Here is a 15,829-nt window from a genome sequence, read left to right on the forward strand (position 1 = left end):
ACAAAGTTTACTGTTAAGACAATGGATGAATTAACGAAGAATATGTATATGCTTTAGCTTGTTTCCAATAAAAGTGACTTGTAGTTTTTATTTGGGGCCCAAATTTTTAAAGATGACAAACCATAGTGACCATATTCACTATGAATTTATGTAAATTTGCTCAGAAGATTCCATTTTTGTGTTTAGTTGCCTCATAAATCTTAAGATAAGATAGTCCTTTATTCGTCCCGCAGTGGGGAAATTTAAAGGGACACTGTGTAGTATTTATGGGTTTATATGATCCAAAATCCACTTTTTTATACATATTATGTGCTCCTGCATTGTCTAGTCGCTGTATTATAGTTTTTGTTCAAAAAGGCATGTAAAATAACATGGTCGCGGGCCGCTGTTGCATTGCCACGACGCCATGTTTCTACCGGAGCCTGTAAGGACAAACGCGAGAGAACAAATCAAGCGTCGATTTACTTGTAGCGGAAGTCCCACCTCCACTCTCTCCGCTTCGTCTGCTACGGCCGCGGTAGCTCGCCCTCTCCCTCGCCTCACGAACCTCATCTGCTGACACGAAGAAAGACGACGAGGACGACATTTGACCGGCTGAGGACACCATAGCGCTCGGGGAAGAGAGGGGGTGAGCAGAGGAGCAGTTCGTTGTTGTAAATTTCAGCCTCTCCTCTAGATGTCACTATAAACTACTTACTTCACCTTTAAGTTAGAGGCTGGAAACTAGGGCTGGGCGATATGGCCTAAAAATAAAATCCGTAATTTATTTATAATTTTTTTTTACGATTTAAAACGTTTAAAATGTTTTTTTTTTTAACTAACAAAGACAAAATAATTATTCATATGATGCACTTTGTGTATGTGTGTGTATAACGTCATGCATTTACACAGTGTTTCAGTGTCAGGTAATTAAAATATTTTAAATACGTCCTCCATGACCGTAGCACAGACAGCATGATGCCAGTCTCGGACCAGACTGCTGTGTTAAATATTGAGATTTTAGACATCTCCCTGGTAATTGTCGGAGATTAACCCACATTTTTGGGACTGTTAAATATTGTTAAACGATCTACAGTTCGACACTGTTCGGCTTGATCCTCGTGTCGGAGGTCTCCGGAGCAAAGACTCAGTCTGAAATACAGTCGCATACAGCGGTAGCTCAGCAGTGCTGTCCCTACTTGTGCTACTGCCTTTTGTTGAAATGGGCTTTAAACAAACTTTGCACCGTGCAGTCACTTGTTCCACGTCTGTCGCCGCAAACCCAAACCACTTCCAAATCACTGAAGATACTAGTCCTTTCTTGGGAACACAATTCGCAATCGCACGCATTTGCAATAGCCATGTTGTCGCTGTGTGTGCATCCGTGCGTGTTCGGAGGGGAACCAAGTAGGTGGGGGGGTTCCACTCGGAAGCTCCCGAGGGGAAAAGGTACGCCGTAGTAAGAGGAGAAAATAATCAATGTTATTTTTTAAATCGTCTGGAACAAAAAACTTGGAATTAATCGATAAAATCGATATATCGCCCAGGCCTAGTGGAAACCCATAATAACTGCTAACAATATGTCCGCATTTGAGAGCAGAATTTTAAGAGTACATTAGGATTTCAGAGATTAATCTGCAGTTAAGTTTAACAAAGAGAATATCCCCATTGTACTTTACCTACAGTGTGCTGCTCAGTTTTTGTGCTGCTTTTTCAGCACTCACTAATCCTGACATCCACTTTGCCCCAGTAACACAATTGAATACCTCGAAGCATGCCAGTGGTAGATTACCAGACTCGGAGAAAAAGGTTGGTAAGTTTGCAGGTACTAGCAGTTGCAATGAGAGAAAGATAGTTTTGAAGGGGTTAGCCTGGGCAGCAAAGCAGAGGAAGGACAGGGGTGAAAGGGACTTGTTTAGGTCCCCACACTTATTTGTGGAAGAGAACTGGAACTGTCTGGCTGAAGCAGGGTGTGTGGGCGGGGGTGTGAGCGAGCGAGAGGAGAACAGAGAAGAGGGTCAAGGGTAAGATGACTCTCAGGAACATGGTCACACAGATGGCCCAAAGTAGAAGAAAGCAGGGCCGCAACCTTAAAAAGCCCTTCGAATTCTTGTGAGGGATCAAGCCTTATTGTGTCAGCAGCAGTCATATGATGTGAAGCTCAGCCAACAACACAACAACCCCCCCCCCCACTACCCCCACCACCTCCACCTCCAATCCACAGTTGGCTTTATATCCATCTTTGAGGCACAATTTGATTGGTCAATTAGGATCCTGCTGTGATCATGGTTTATTCTCAGTGGTGAGTAATAGTTTGTGACCTTCTAAAAGCAGTGTTTTCAGCACCGTATCCTTTGTGTTGCTGCTATTTTGGCCTTGTCGGCATTGTTTGCACTCAAATACATTAGCTTTCAAGGTATTAATCAAGAATAATCGATGATTGATGCGGGTGCTTGTTTTTTTTTTCTATCTATCTCATTGTATTATTGTCTTTTTTTGGAGCCATGAGAAGTCCACAGTGTGGGACCGTCTCATTTACTTAAAAACAGTTGCACACAAACACACACACACACACACACACACTGGGGTTGGGAGGGGTTGCTTCAGTCACTTTGCCAATTCAGGGTGAGAGAGTCAAACCCTTGCACAGTCTCCTCTGAAACCAGAGAGATCTGACCTTAAAAAAAGTATTTAAACATAAAGCTTACTCAAGACTGAAAGCCAGAGGGGGGTTCGATTGTTTGCTGTTGTAGCTTCGCCTGTCGTAGTGTTGTTAATGGCTTGGATACTCACTCTGATACTTGTTCACTCCGACTGACCCTCTTGATTTTTTTTATTTATTTTTATTATTTGGCCCTAGATTTAAGACAATAGCTGGCAGTGTAAATTCTGTAGAAGAGATGAAGAAAGAGTGGGAACGTCTTTCACTTCGTAGAATGAAATGAAAATGATGAGTGAACTGGTGAGTTGAACTTTCTGGTTTTATGCACAGGACTCTGCCGCACACTTGCTCGCGTTGTGGAAAAACGTAGTAGCCTTTTGTGACCTCGGAGGTACGTTGACTTACGTCTGATCCAATTTCTTCGACCAATGTCGTTCAAGGTAATATTGTTGGAGCTGAACCCGTCAGTATCGAGTTATAAATAAGTTATTTACGTGTTGCCACTAAATCATCCGTATGTTTCCCATGAATTTCAATTCACTATGTGAAAGACGGCGTTTCCCATTAATAACCTGGACTGCGACGGCCCACCAGTTTTGTCATGTTCCCGCCACAGTTTCATAATAAACCACATTTACACTTGCAATAAAAACACAAGCCAACTCTCTACTGTGTTTTCATCTTGCTTCCACTATCACACAGTTGTGCAACGCTGGCAAATCTATTTTAGCTGCACATAGGAAAAAAAACTCACTTGAGTTTTATGAATGAAGAAACCTGTTTTTCATCTAACTTTATAGAGACTGTAATAATAATGTAAAGAGACTTGTATTGATCAAAATATTCAGAAACAATCTGGACCACTAATACAGATAGGTGGTTGACCGATTGGAGCACCACACACAGAACTGTTGTTTTCCCATGCATTAATGCTGTGCATGCCCTGTGATAAGGACAATAATTCCAGAACAACGTATTGGAGCATTAATACTAAAAAACTAAGTTAATCGTCAACTGTTTTGATCATCGATTAATTGGTTTGAAGCTATTTTCATGCTTAAAACATGATTTCTGATTGTTTTAGCTTCTTAAATGTGAATATTTTCTGTTTTTTTTTGCTCCATATAACAATAAAATCATTAAAACTGAATCATCTTGGTTTGCGGACAAAACAAGATGTTTGAGAACATCATAATTTCCAGGTTTGGAAAATTTTATGGACCAATTGAGTAATCCAGAAAATAATCGACAGATTAATCGATTATGAAAATAATCGTTAGTTGCAGCTCTACAACGTATATATCATGATATATTTAAATTTTATTTCAATACAACAAAGGTTAAATAATGTTTATGCACTGATACATATGCTCTTTGAGATACAACACACTTTCTACCAAATGTTGGGCTTTAGTGTTTTTTTTCTTTCTATAAACAATATGTTAAATACGCAATTAACTGGTCGCTTTAACGATCTGACGCTAAAATGATCTACATTTCCCGATGCATTCCATTCGACTCATTCGATGAATCTCTGATCTGTGCCTCAGGATGTCGAGATGATTGCGGTGTGAGATGTTTCCCTGGCGATTCGGGAATGTGGCGATGGTGGAGGAGACGGCAGGAAGATGATCCGTGTCAGCAGGGTTAATCGGATGAGGTGTGCTGCTGCGACAGCTATTGATAATCTCCACGCTCGTATGAATTCTTGATAGATTGCCTTTGTTACCTCCCTGTAATGGCCTTCAGAAGCCACCCGAAGGATTAGTTAGGACTTACTCAAAACAATCTGACTTAGTACTGCAGTGCAGACCCACAGTGGTGGAGAGAAAATAGAATGAGTGAGAGGATTTATGGAAGTCCTCGCGTGCGTGTGTGTGTGTGTGTGTGAAGATGGCGTCGAGGGCAACGTGCGCTTTGCAGACATACATGTCGTCGCTGTAATTCTTGAGCAGCCCCCCCCGCCCCCTCCCACCTGTGGAGGCTGACTGATCTCAACACTGTACGTGTGTGCTTGGGTTCAGGAGACAGCGCCCCCCTGCTGCGAAGCACAGAGTCAGAGGCAGCAGGTGCAGCTGACACAGATGGGTCTTTTTAGAGAATGAGTGAGAGACACTGGAACTCGAAAAACACAAGAGCGGACCTCGGAACAGTCTCTTACTGGACCTATTCTCCTCCTTACACAGTGTGTGAGAAAGAAAGGATCTCAACTGTCCCAGATAATGACTCGACTTCGGTTGTGTGCGTGAGTAATGATGAGTGTTTTTAAGCATATGGTTAACTTGACAATGACTGTGTGGAATTTAAGCGAGAAATTGTGTTTGTGCAGTTTGTGGCTGAGCCAACTCTCGAGTAGAGTCTGAAAAACACGTACAAAACCATGTAAATGATGCCACAGTCGTTCAAAAACAGTTTTGCGGTGCAGTTCTAGCAAATTTGCATCTTCTCTCATTGTCTTGCAGACGAGGGAGATTTCTCCATGTCTGTGGTAATCTCCGTGTGCAATATTCCTTCTCATGCTTCTTGTAGCATTGATGATTAAATGTTAAAGGAACTGCAGAAGAGACGCGGGCTCCCGACTTCACTTTGCGTTTCGTCAGTGACGAGCCTACAGTGAATGTGCTCCGCACTTGTCACTGTGTTGTGTCGAGAGCCTCTGCCTTCTGGAGCCGAAAAGTCACACTGCACAATGCACGCTGCTCAACATGTGACGACGTTATGTTGACTCACTGTGACAATGGAGCAGACAAACAAGCTAAAGTGTCCCCCTGAGCAGACTATCATGACACCAAGGCATCTGAGAAGAAGCAGTGTGTGGAAGTATTTTTAGTTATACAACATAGATGGCAAAGTAACAAACTAATGTGCAGACTTTAACTGTTGGTGGAAACATCACACACAGGTGTTTGTTGTCTTGGGTGTGTGTGTGTGTGTGTGTGTGTGTGGGTGAGTGGATGAGGGGGGATTTATTCTATGCACATGTGGAACTCTCAGTAGAGATGGGTACAAAGTGAGATGACTCGCTCCGTAAAAGAGCTCAGTTGACAAATCATTGCATCCCTCGTGTCCCATAGATACTGTTGTTTGTTTAATGTCACGAGCAAAAATGTTCTCAAGACATTTTGCCCATCCTGATGATTCAGTAACACGGAGCTCATCCTCTCAGCCGAGTTACTCAGTGTCTTAAAACTGTTTGCAAAAATGAATAAAACAATTCTGGGGAAAAATGTGAATCACAGGCATACAAGTAAAGTGTCAAGTGTGATTTCTTTAGGCCCTGAAAATGGCCCTGCATAATGGACTTATTGTTATTATTGTAGTGGCTTAAAGGTATCATTTTAAACCCTATTTCTCCAAGTTAACCTAGTTCCCTGGTGTCCTAATGAACATGTCTGTGACATGCTTTGGTAAAAATACCATAAAGATGAAGCACCACAGCAGTTCAATCACCCTGCCAAAACAGCCCTGTTCAGTACGCTGGGTTTTGAGTGCCTGTCTCTTTGAATGCAAATGAGACACAGGAAACTACTTTGCGTCACTGAGGCTCCGGCAGCTAAAAGAAGTTAGCATTTGGAAAAGCCATCATGTGCAGAATCTAGCCGGCACATTGCCGTCATATATAAAATGTATCCACTGGACAAGTAAATCCTCTGAGCCTGGAAGTTTGTGTAGAACTCTGTGCTGCACTGTGGAGCCAAGAATAGAACACTTCGCGGATTTCTCCTCTTTCGGATAATATTGCCCTCGTCTGCACTCTCATGTTTTTAGGGACAAAGCGAGACAACAATTCCAGGAATTTATCAGTCCGATACCCTGCGGAAGTCAACATCGCGTGTTTTATCATCTTTTTTTCACACTTTGCCTACTCATAGGGCCTCCAGAGTCCCAAATATAAATATTAGATCAATTTTACATGATATGTCCCCTTTAAGTGACACATGGCGTGTTTCCACTAGCTCGACTGGTGACGTCATAACTAGGGAAAATGCGGAGTGTAGCCAGACACTGATTGGTCAGTGTCATCACAGGAAGCGGCACGAGTATCAAACTGAACAGTGCCGAAATATGACCACATTATATCGTGGAGGATTAGAACATGTTGATGATCTGCCAAAGCAGAGAGATCATACTATCATCAGTAGAGCTCCTGTAGCGGACGGCACACAACTAAGGTAACGCCCTCTGGCAGGATACTGCACTGTTCACCTCGACAGATGTAAATACTAGACAACACATAAATCATTCAGGTAATATGTTGCACAACTCGTCTTTTCGCCAGCTTTTGCCAAAACAGTCAGACAGGCTAACAGGAGAACCTTTTATGGGATCCCCACAGATCCAGACAGACGGCGTAGGTGAATCACTGCTATGAAACATGCTCAAAATGAGCAGAATAAGACAGAGCGATGGGAACCCCTTAAGCAATTGATTTTGTGGTTTACTCTCGGTAAATAATGGACTCAGTCTAACTGACATGCAGTCTTTAGCTGATAGACAGAGTTGAATGTTTATATCGTCCATTTGTTTCCCTCCAGTCTCTTATAAGCGTTCAGTGATTCTCTGAAGTGAGATGAATGGAACTTAATCAGGAAAGTGAAGATGTAGGGATACTTGCCGGTCTGGAATAATGTCCTCTCCACCTCCAAACTCATTATAAGGATCAGATATAGTCACTCTGTCAAGTTTCGCAACAAATCAGTCGATCTCCATGGATTTAAAGTGCACAGTGAACTCTGACAGGGACAGAATCATGTGACGTCCAGAGCTCTATAGGGCACATTCTGTCCAGAGCTCTTGTACGGAGCAGGATTTTTGATTGAAGCATCACAGTCTGAGACTGGAAGGAAATAGTTTGGTTGCACTATATAGTAACTTGCAAAAAACATTATATTTTTATTGCCCACCCTTATTTAAGAGTAACAGAGGGGAAGGCTGTTGTGATCCTAATGCCCTTGACCCACCTGCATGCTTTTCTCTAGCTGTAAAACCGTCCACACACAGGTATCGCTCATCTCTGACTTATCGCCTGCCTCCCCTCCATCCATCTGTCCTGTCTTCACACAGCCACCCAATCACAGACACTCTTCTGCCTCTCCGACATTCGTCATTGGCTGCTGGGAATGTGGATACTTTCCTTTTAAGAGGCAGTCTAGACTCGGCTCGCTTTGCTGCCTCCCTCTTGTGTAAGCTCGCTCACTCTCTCCCTGCAACACCACCACAACCTGCTGATTTCTCACCAAGCCTCTTCTGCCTTTCTCCTGTCATTAGCTGTTCTCTTCCACTCGATCATCCTGAATTTATTTGCCATCAGTCACATATTCATCCCCATTTTATTTTCAGCAATTTTAAAAATAACCCACCATCTCCCCCTCTCTCTGTGCGTCTCCCTCGTACAGTCATTTTGTCTTTGACATTCATTTATCTCCACTACTTTCCCTCCTTCTTCTGATATGAGGAGACATGTGAAGGTGAGTGGAGATGATTTTCAGGCTCTTCTTCTTTCCCATATGTGTCTTATGTTAGTCTTTTCACATCGCTCTCTTTTTTAACTCGGCTTAACCATTTGGTAGACGGGAGAATCATGTGTCCTTGGAGGCAAAGATTTGCTGTTGCGTATGCTTCAGGTGTAACAATGAGCCAGCAGCTCCAGCACTGGCCGGATGTTGCCGTGACTCATTATCTGATGCTACATATGTGTTCTAGTTGAGCAGGAACCCAGGGTTAGCCGATGAGAGGGAGGCTGAATCATCGCATGGACCTTACAGCTGCATGTCAGTGCAGACAGTAGCTCGTGACACAGTGTTTTGCATCAGTTCTGGCTGTGCTGCAGTGGCATCTCAGGCAAATTAATGAGCATTGTGCAACAACAACAGTAACAAAACAGTCAGAGAAAAGTGGTCGCACATTCACACAGTTTCCTCTGCCGTGGCACACGACTCAACCCAGTGTTATTAGATTATTTTATAGGATAAAGTACTCTGCTTAACTTGTGATATACAGTACTGTGTGGTGCTGCGCATTAGTGGAGGTGCAGCTCTTTCTTGCCTCACTTTTCCTTCTGCTCATTACTAGGGATGGGTATGAATATTCGATTATTCATCTGATTAGCAAATGTGACTATTAGTTGATACTGAATGAATGACCCGATTAATTGATTATTAATCGATTAGTAAATTGATTGATTGAAGCTTTTTTTCATGATTGAAGACAAGATTTCAGCTTCTTAGATGTAAGTATTTTCTTAATTTCTGTGCTCCATATAACAAATCATTAAAAGTGAACCATTTTGGTTTGTGGACAAAACAAGTGAACGTCATAATTTCCAGGTTTGACAAACACTGATCAACATCTTCTGCTATTTTATTGACAAACTGATTACTTGATTAATCGTTGTTTGAGGCTGATGATTCTACCCCTCTATCTCCTGGTTATGTGGTGTAGCTTTGCTACAGGATGTATGGACTCACTGTCACTTTACGTTTTTATTATCTTTTTAAATCTGTGTGGCCTTGTGTTGTGTACTGACCGCTCAGACGGGTCGACGCAAATGACTGGCAATGTGTTTACAGATGCTGATAATTTACCCTGTATCACATGTTCATGTTGGGTATCTTTTGCCACCTGGCGCCTACTGGAAGAGAATGTGTCTGCCAGTAATGTCACCTCACAGACTATCACCTCCACTTGGTTTACTGTTCTGTGTAGAACTATTTTGAGCATCACTTTTACAATACACTGAATATGAGAAGCAAAATGTTTGGTATTTACACTTTGTTTTTTTGCTTTTACCATACTTGAGGAGTCAGTGTCTTTATCCACAGATTGAATGGCCAACAATCTGTGGACCTGTGCCACAGCTGTACCAGAGACTGAAGTCCGTGTGAAATTTGGCTTTCTTTCAGACAGTAAAAGTGCAGCCACGTTACTTCTGCTTGTGGTATACATTTTGAATTTCACAAACGGATGACGTATATATGAATATGAATGGAAACTGCGAACTGTCCAGGGTGAACACCGTCTATTGCTCTACGTCAGCTGAGATAGGCACAGCACCCCCGCAACCCTCCGGTGGAGGATAAAGTGGTAGATAGTGGGTGGATGAATGAATGGATGAATGGAAACTGTTCTTATAGTCCAAACAGCACATATGCATCATAGCGAATGTACTGCTAGATACCTTTGTGGACTTAATGTATTAAGTATGTACAGTTACATCGAAGCTCCTCTATACCTTGTGGTCTCACCTTCAGCACCTTGGACAGTGGTCACTACAGAATGTCAGAAATGATCCACCTGAGCTGAAAAGTGAACCAGGAAGTCCACTTCACTGATACGTGTTGACCGTCCAGCCTGTGAAACGCATATTTCTCATGACCATGGCCACTGTTATTAGCTTCTTGATTCACCACACTGTATTGTTAACCACTGACTGTCAGAGTCAAATGAGCAGCTTCAAGTGAACTAATTGAATTTTTTTTTTTGAGTTCCTCTTTTGTACCAACTCCATTTTATTCTCTAGCGAAAATTATAATTAAGTGTGAAATGACTTCCGTAGGTTTGTTCTGGAGGCAGCTGGGCTAAATAATCACTCTTACTCCGCTCTGCTCCCTGTTAGTTTTGGCACTGCTTGCACCTAATCTCACCATCTTTCCTTAATTGTTTGATTAAGCAATCGCAACACAAGGTTTCTCCAATGTTTAAAGAACCAACACTTCCCGTTTTTATACTCAATTCTTTGTGTTACTCTTTAATCCACTATTTTCTTTCTTCATTTTTTCTACTACTATGCAGCGTTTGTTTTTACTTGGGTTGGGTAGCACAGAGCAGTTATGATCACCGTTGGTACATCTGCATTATGGCACTGCTTCCTCTGGTCGTTTTCTAGATCAGTTTTATTCCTTTATACTAAAAATATGTAAAAGTATAACATTCAGGTGCATTTTTGTGCAGCATTGCTGCAGCGCATAGTCAAACTGACTCATGAAAAGGAAGGGAATCTTTGTCAGTTTCAAGGTCCCAATGAATCTTTCATTGTTAACAGCCACAAGTCAAATAACTTTGAAGCCAACATTCCTCTAATGTCCTGAATGTCATATTCAAGTCTTATCAGCTCAACATATAGCTTGCATCACACACCTGTGATCTGAACCCATTATGTAAGTAATGTATTAGGAATGTAAAAATCGATGCCTAGACAGAGCATGTCAGGGCTGTTAACTAACCAGTGGATGACATCAGGCCTGCTTGTGTTTATTTTTGGCCGTCTGGTTAATGTCCACAGGTCTGTGATCTGTACATGACTGGGGAAAAAAAAGCTCTGGCTCTGCCGTCACCACATTTGGAAGGACATATAACTGTGTGTCAAGAAAGTCCTTAGGTTTGCATTGGATTCATGACAGTACCATGCTTTTCTTTTATGCTAAAAATGTAGTTCATTCATGTAAAAATATTCCTGCTGTCTCAATAGAGTGATGGTCAACAGAGAAGGTGGCTCAAGTGTTGTGAGACACACCAGCGGTACTTTGCATTAGAACACGATCATCTCCAGATTAGATGGATTTTAATTATCATGTCTTTCATTTGGTTCGGTGGATTATTCTTAATACAATAATGAGCTTTGGTGTCAAAGTTATTGTTAGCTTTCATAGTCCATTAGCAGAGAGCACTAAAGCCTTTATGTACTCACATTTTCGAGTGCAGTTTTTCTGGAGTACCTAACTGGGAGAGATGAATGAGTTTTGTATTTCCAGAAGCAGGAGTGCTTGAAATAGCTCCTGCCACTTTAAAACACCAATAAAGCCCAAACTTCCACTGAGAATTGGGAAAGTGTTTGGTTTACATGTTGCATGTGTCTGTCTCTGACTGATCATCTGTCACTTTTGATTTTGGATTCAACTCTGGAGCAGTAACAGTCAATACGAGGAGTATCCAGTTTACGCCACTAGGCTCTAATGTACATGTTTTAGCACCGGAGGAAATAGCTTTTATGTGCACGACTAGGAGTGGCAGTGCGTGAACCAGCATTTGTGTTACTGTCGATCTTCAAAGTACACGCGTCAGCTTGCAGCTGTCATATCGAGTTTCCCCGTTTGGAAAAAAATGTGGACCTTTATTTAAAAAAAAAAAAAAAAAAGGCCTGCACACTCGCACTTAAGTCACCCATGTTCGCCTTTCTATCCCTTCCTTCCCACGCCTAGATATCTATGTGAAGGAACGACTGGTGTCCACTGTCTCTGGTGACCTGTTTGATCATTTTCTGGTGGTGTTTTTTTTTTCCCGATGAGACATTTACAAGTTGTATCTTGTTTGTCCTCTCACTCCCCATGACTGTTGTAAAGCAGCAGAAAAACAATGGCAACAGGCAGAACCACCTTGTTTGAGAGCTCCATTTAGAGGGTGCAGTGAGTTTGAGCTTAAACATGTTAACTTGATTTGACTTTATTTGATTAGTCGTGACTTGCGCTGCCACTTGGAAAGTTCTTCACATCTGTGCATAGGGAAATGTAATACCAGTATAAAAACTGATGTATGTTATGACATTATCACTATAACATTTTACAATATTGGCTTATGTAGATGTCACAATAGCATGTCAGTGAAAGACGGAAGGAATCCGTTTATTGTGGTTTTAAACTTTATGAGCGGAAATCATGTTAAACGGAACAATGTCACAAATCTGATGTAAATCAAACGAAGTTGTTATATGTGTTGTGTCTCAAATACAATACATAAACTATACATTCTGTCAATTTACCGTGACTTGTTTGACTGAGAAGCTTCTGCCATTTTATTGTAATATACATATAACATTTGTTATATTACTTTTGAGGAACATTATATCCTCACATAAATGTCCGAATAATTTAGAGCTGAAACAATTAATCGATGAATTGATTATTAACAAGTAATTGTTTAATTGTGAATATAATCAACAGATTATTCGATTATGAAAATAATTGTTAGTTGCTGCTCTAGAATAATTTCCCAGCTCTAGTTCCATGTGTAATCATGAGTTATAAACATGGTTAAACTTATTAACACAAGATAATGGCTGATATTTCCTGACTTTTCAGCCAAAGAGTCTCAAAGTTGAGTATCTGAGGCTCTGAATCTTGATGATGGGGGGGGGGGCATCAATCTTTCACTCTGAACCTTTACTCTGATCTGCCTCTGGAGGAAATTGGTGGAAAGAGAATTTCCCCCTCAGGGATCTGTGTCAAGGTTGCTGCTTCGTCTTTTTGAGCATTGGCAACAACTGAATCCTGAGCTCAGTTTCCCTCTGTATCAAAAAAGAAACCTGACCGATGATTTTTTAAGATGCTTTAATTGGGGAAATAGACACGTGGAATTTTGTGATAATATCCATCATCTATTGAGGTCACATGTCCAAATCCCGGGAGGTAATTTCAGGGCCTGAACAGGACAGGAGACAAATTATCCTATAGTTATGAGTGTGTCTGTTGTGGTTTAACAGAGGATAAAGGGATGGCAGTTTGTGACCTCAGCTGTTCCAGATGGAGCTCTTGGTTGGGAGGAGGGAGCCATAACTTGGCCACAGGCTGTTCAGAGAGGAGGCGCCTGCCCCCACACGACGAGGAGCACAGAGTTGGTTCATGCAGAGAGAATGTACTAGTCTAGTCTGGCCTTGAAGCTGTTGACATTCAATGTTCCCCATTAAAAACTGGTGTAACCATAGATGGAAATGTGCTCCCATTAACTCGTATGAAATGACTTTGATTATGTGGCATAGACAAAAGGACAAATAACCCAGATCAAGTCATTTGTGGTGCAGAGGTTTTCTCGAGGACCACCAGAGATTTCAGTGTTGGTGGCCTTGCCATCTCTTGCTAAAAAGTGTTGTTATGGCTGCGATGTAAATAAAGCTTTGTGGAGCTTTACATCGAGCAGGGGAGATGTTCGCCTGTTTACCTGTTGGATGTGATGGGATCAACTCTCCTGCAGATGGATTCAACAAGTGCATCACTAGAGACTCACGCTATTATGACAACAATTGCTGGATCAACAAATAACTGCATGCTCAATTGTGGGTGCAGCCATTATTGACATGGTTAGGACATGGTTCGTTCCTCTGTGTTTGCGTTTCCTGGTTTTTTATTGCTTGGTAATATTCATAAAGATCCAGCAATAGTAAGGCACCTGTATAAGGAAGGATATTGTACTTTTCCTGAGAGCAGGTGTGTAATATTATGCACCCAGGCATAATAAACATCATGGATAGTGGGTCAATACTTTCAAGTTCATTGTTATGGATTAAGAAAGGGTCTATTTCCACTTTAAATGCCTGCCATAACCCCCGATGGCCTTTAAAGGCTGAAATAAGGAGATGTTTCTTGTAGGGTGGATGTAAGATTATTCAGAGAAGTTGCATTTTCTCTACACAACATTAGTACTCTTACTCTACCCTCGGAAGTGCAGTTTGGTGAAGTGCTCGAGCAGCAGTTACTGCCGTTGTTCTTACTGCATTGCAGTCTGGACTGAAATCCATGTGCTGACCTTCTTTGTTACATTGCGCTGCAGCAAAGCCTCTTGATGTAGTTCGAACTTGTTCTCCAATGCTTGTTGCAAAACTCGTGTGAACTTTTGACCGTCACCTGGTGAGCAGCACGACATCACGCTGCGGTTTGAAAGAGCAAAGCTGAGAAGGGTAACTGCAATGTAATCTGACGTGTGAACACTTTCGCCAGCATGTCATCACTTGGTCAACACTTTCATTTCGGAATTATAGATTGTAGATTATTTTTAATTCATTTAAGGAAGCGTTTCAATGGTGTGAATTATAATAATTACCTTTAGTAAGAGTTAGACTGTAATGCTGTAGTCTAATATTGAACATTTAACTTCCTGGATGTGTGGCAAAGGTTAAACCTCTGATATAAATACAGGTTTGTCAGAGAAGTTGGCGTCGAAGTGTTAACAGTCACCTCTAACGCTCATATCTCACTCTACACAGTGTAGTCTTTTTTTAGTCTCACTGCTGACAGCAAGCTCTCCGCACAGTCTGATTTGATTTCTTTGAAGTGCAAACTGTGATTCTCATGAAATGTCCCTCAGCTTTCCTCCCTGCAGCGCTCTGCCCGTTTCCTCGAAGCCACCGTTGCAATTCCATCCTTCATCCTGAGTGCTTTACACTTTTTTTTTTTTTTTCTTGCCTTAGTGCCTCTCTCTTAGTCCCTCCTCCTCCCTGTTTTTGGTTTTTGGAGGAAGGAACAGGGAGGTGTTGTCAGATGGCACAAAAAGAGTAATCGTGGCTCATGACACTAATCTCATTCTTTGTCTCTTCTCTCTGGTTTGTCTTGCAGGTGAAGGAAACGTGCAGACAGCCTGTCTCACATTAAGCTATGGAATGCTTCCTGCTCCCACCATCACTAGTCTCCAATCTTTGGACTGAGCTCCAAACACTTAGTTAGCAGCTGTGCTTCTCCCCTCGAACTCTTTACAACCAGGGGACGAAGAAAAGGAGTGGACTTATTAAGTCCTCCAATAAAACGCACAGAGCACTTCATATTTTTTCTTAAGAATTATTTAAACTTTTTTTTCTCTACTTGGATTTTTTGTGGCAAAATAATATCAAGATGGAAATGGAATCATATCTGTGGATGGTCATCCTTGGCTTCATCATTGCCTTCATCCTGGCCTTTTCCGTGGGCGCCAACGACGTGGCCAACTCATTCGGCACAGCAGTGGGGTCCGGCGTGGTCACACTGAGGCAGGCCTGCATCCTGGCGTCCATCTTTGAGACGTTAGGCTCAATGCTGCTCGGAGCCAAAGTGGGTGAGACGATTCGGAAGGGCATCATAGACGTCAGCCTGTACAACGAAACGGTGCCCACACTCATGGCGGGGGAGGTCAGCGCCATGGTTGGTAAGTTGACAAAATGTATATTCAATGAGGTATAATTATGTATGATGTCTTAAAACCTATTGACCTGACAGCAGATTAGTATGTCCAGCATGTCTCAATAAGTAATTTTTCCATAAAAGTCAAACCCGGTCATGTTTAATTTCTGTGTAAATTAAAGTGTTTCTATCTGAATGATCTTACAGGGAACAAATGAAGACACCACTTCACATTTCATCTCAGAAAAGACTAGAGTGAATTGGACATCAGTTATTTTTTCCCAGAAAAACAGTTAAACATGTGCCGTTTACAGGTTTTTGATGGGATTTT

At 41.8% G+C, this 15,829-nt stretch overlaps 1 protein-coding gene across 3 annotated transcripts in view; it reads left to right on the plus strand.

Moving 5' to 3' along the window:
* Positions 1–15,829, plus strand: part of slc20a2 (solute carrier family 20 member 2) — a 49,060-nt gene that overhangs the window by 15,700 nt on the left and 17,531 nt on the right. For 2 of the 3 annotated variants that reach the window (XM_083905479.1, XM_083905477.1), the window contains exons 1-2: positions 4,784–4,886; positions 14,962–15,523. In XM_083905479.1, coding sequence (XP_083761605.1) covers positions 15,235–15,523 — 289 coding nt within the window. In that variant the 5' untranslated portion in view covers positions 4,784–4,886; positions 14,962–15,234. Of the gene's footprint in view, positions 1–4,783; positions 4,887–14,961; positions 15,524–15,829 lie in introns of those variants that run through there. The other variant, XM_083905478.1, reaches the window with a different exon arrangement.

Source organism: Microchirus variegatus, assembly GCF_963457635.1.
Source record: "Microchirus variegatus genome assembly, chromosome: 18".
Lineage (NCBI taxonomy): Eukaryota > Metazoa > Chordata > Actinopteri > Pleuronectiformes > Soleidae > Microchirus > Microchirus variegatus.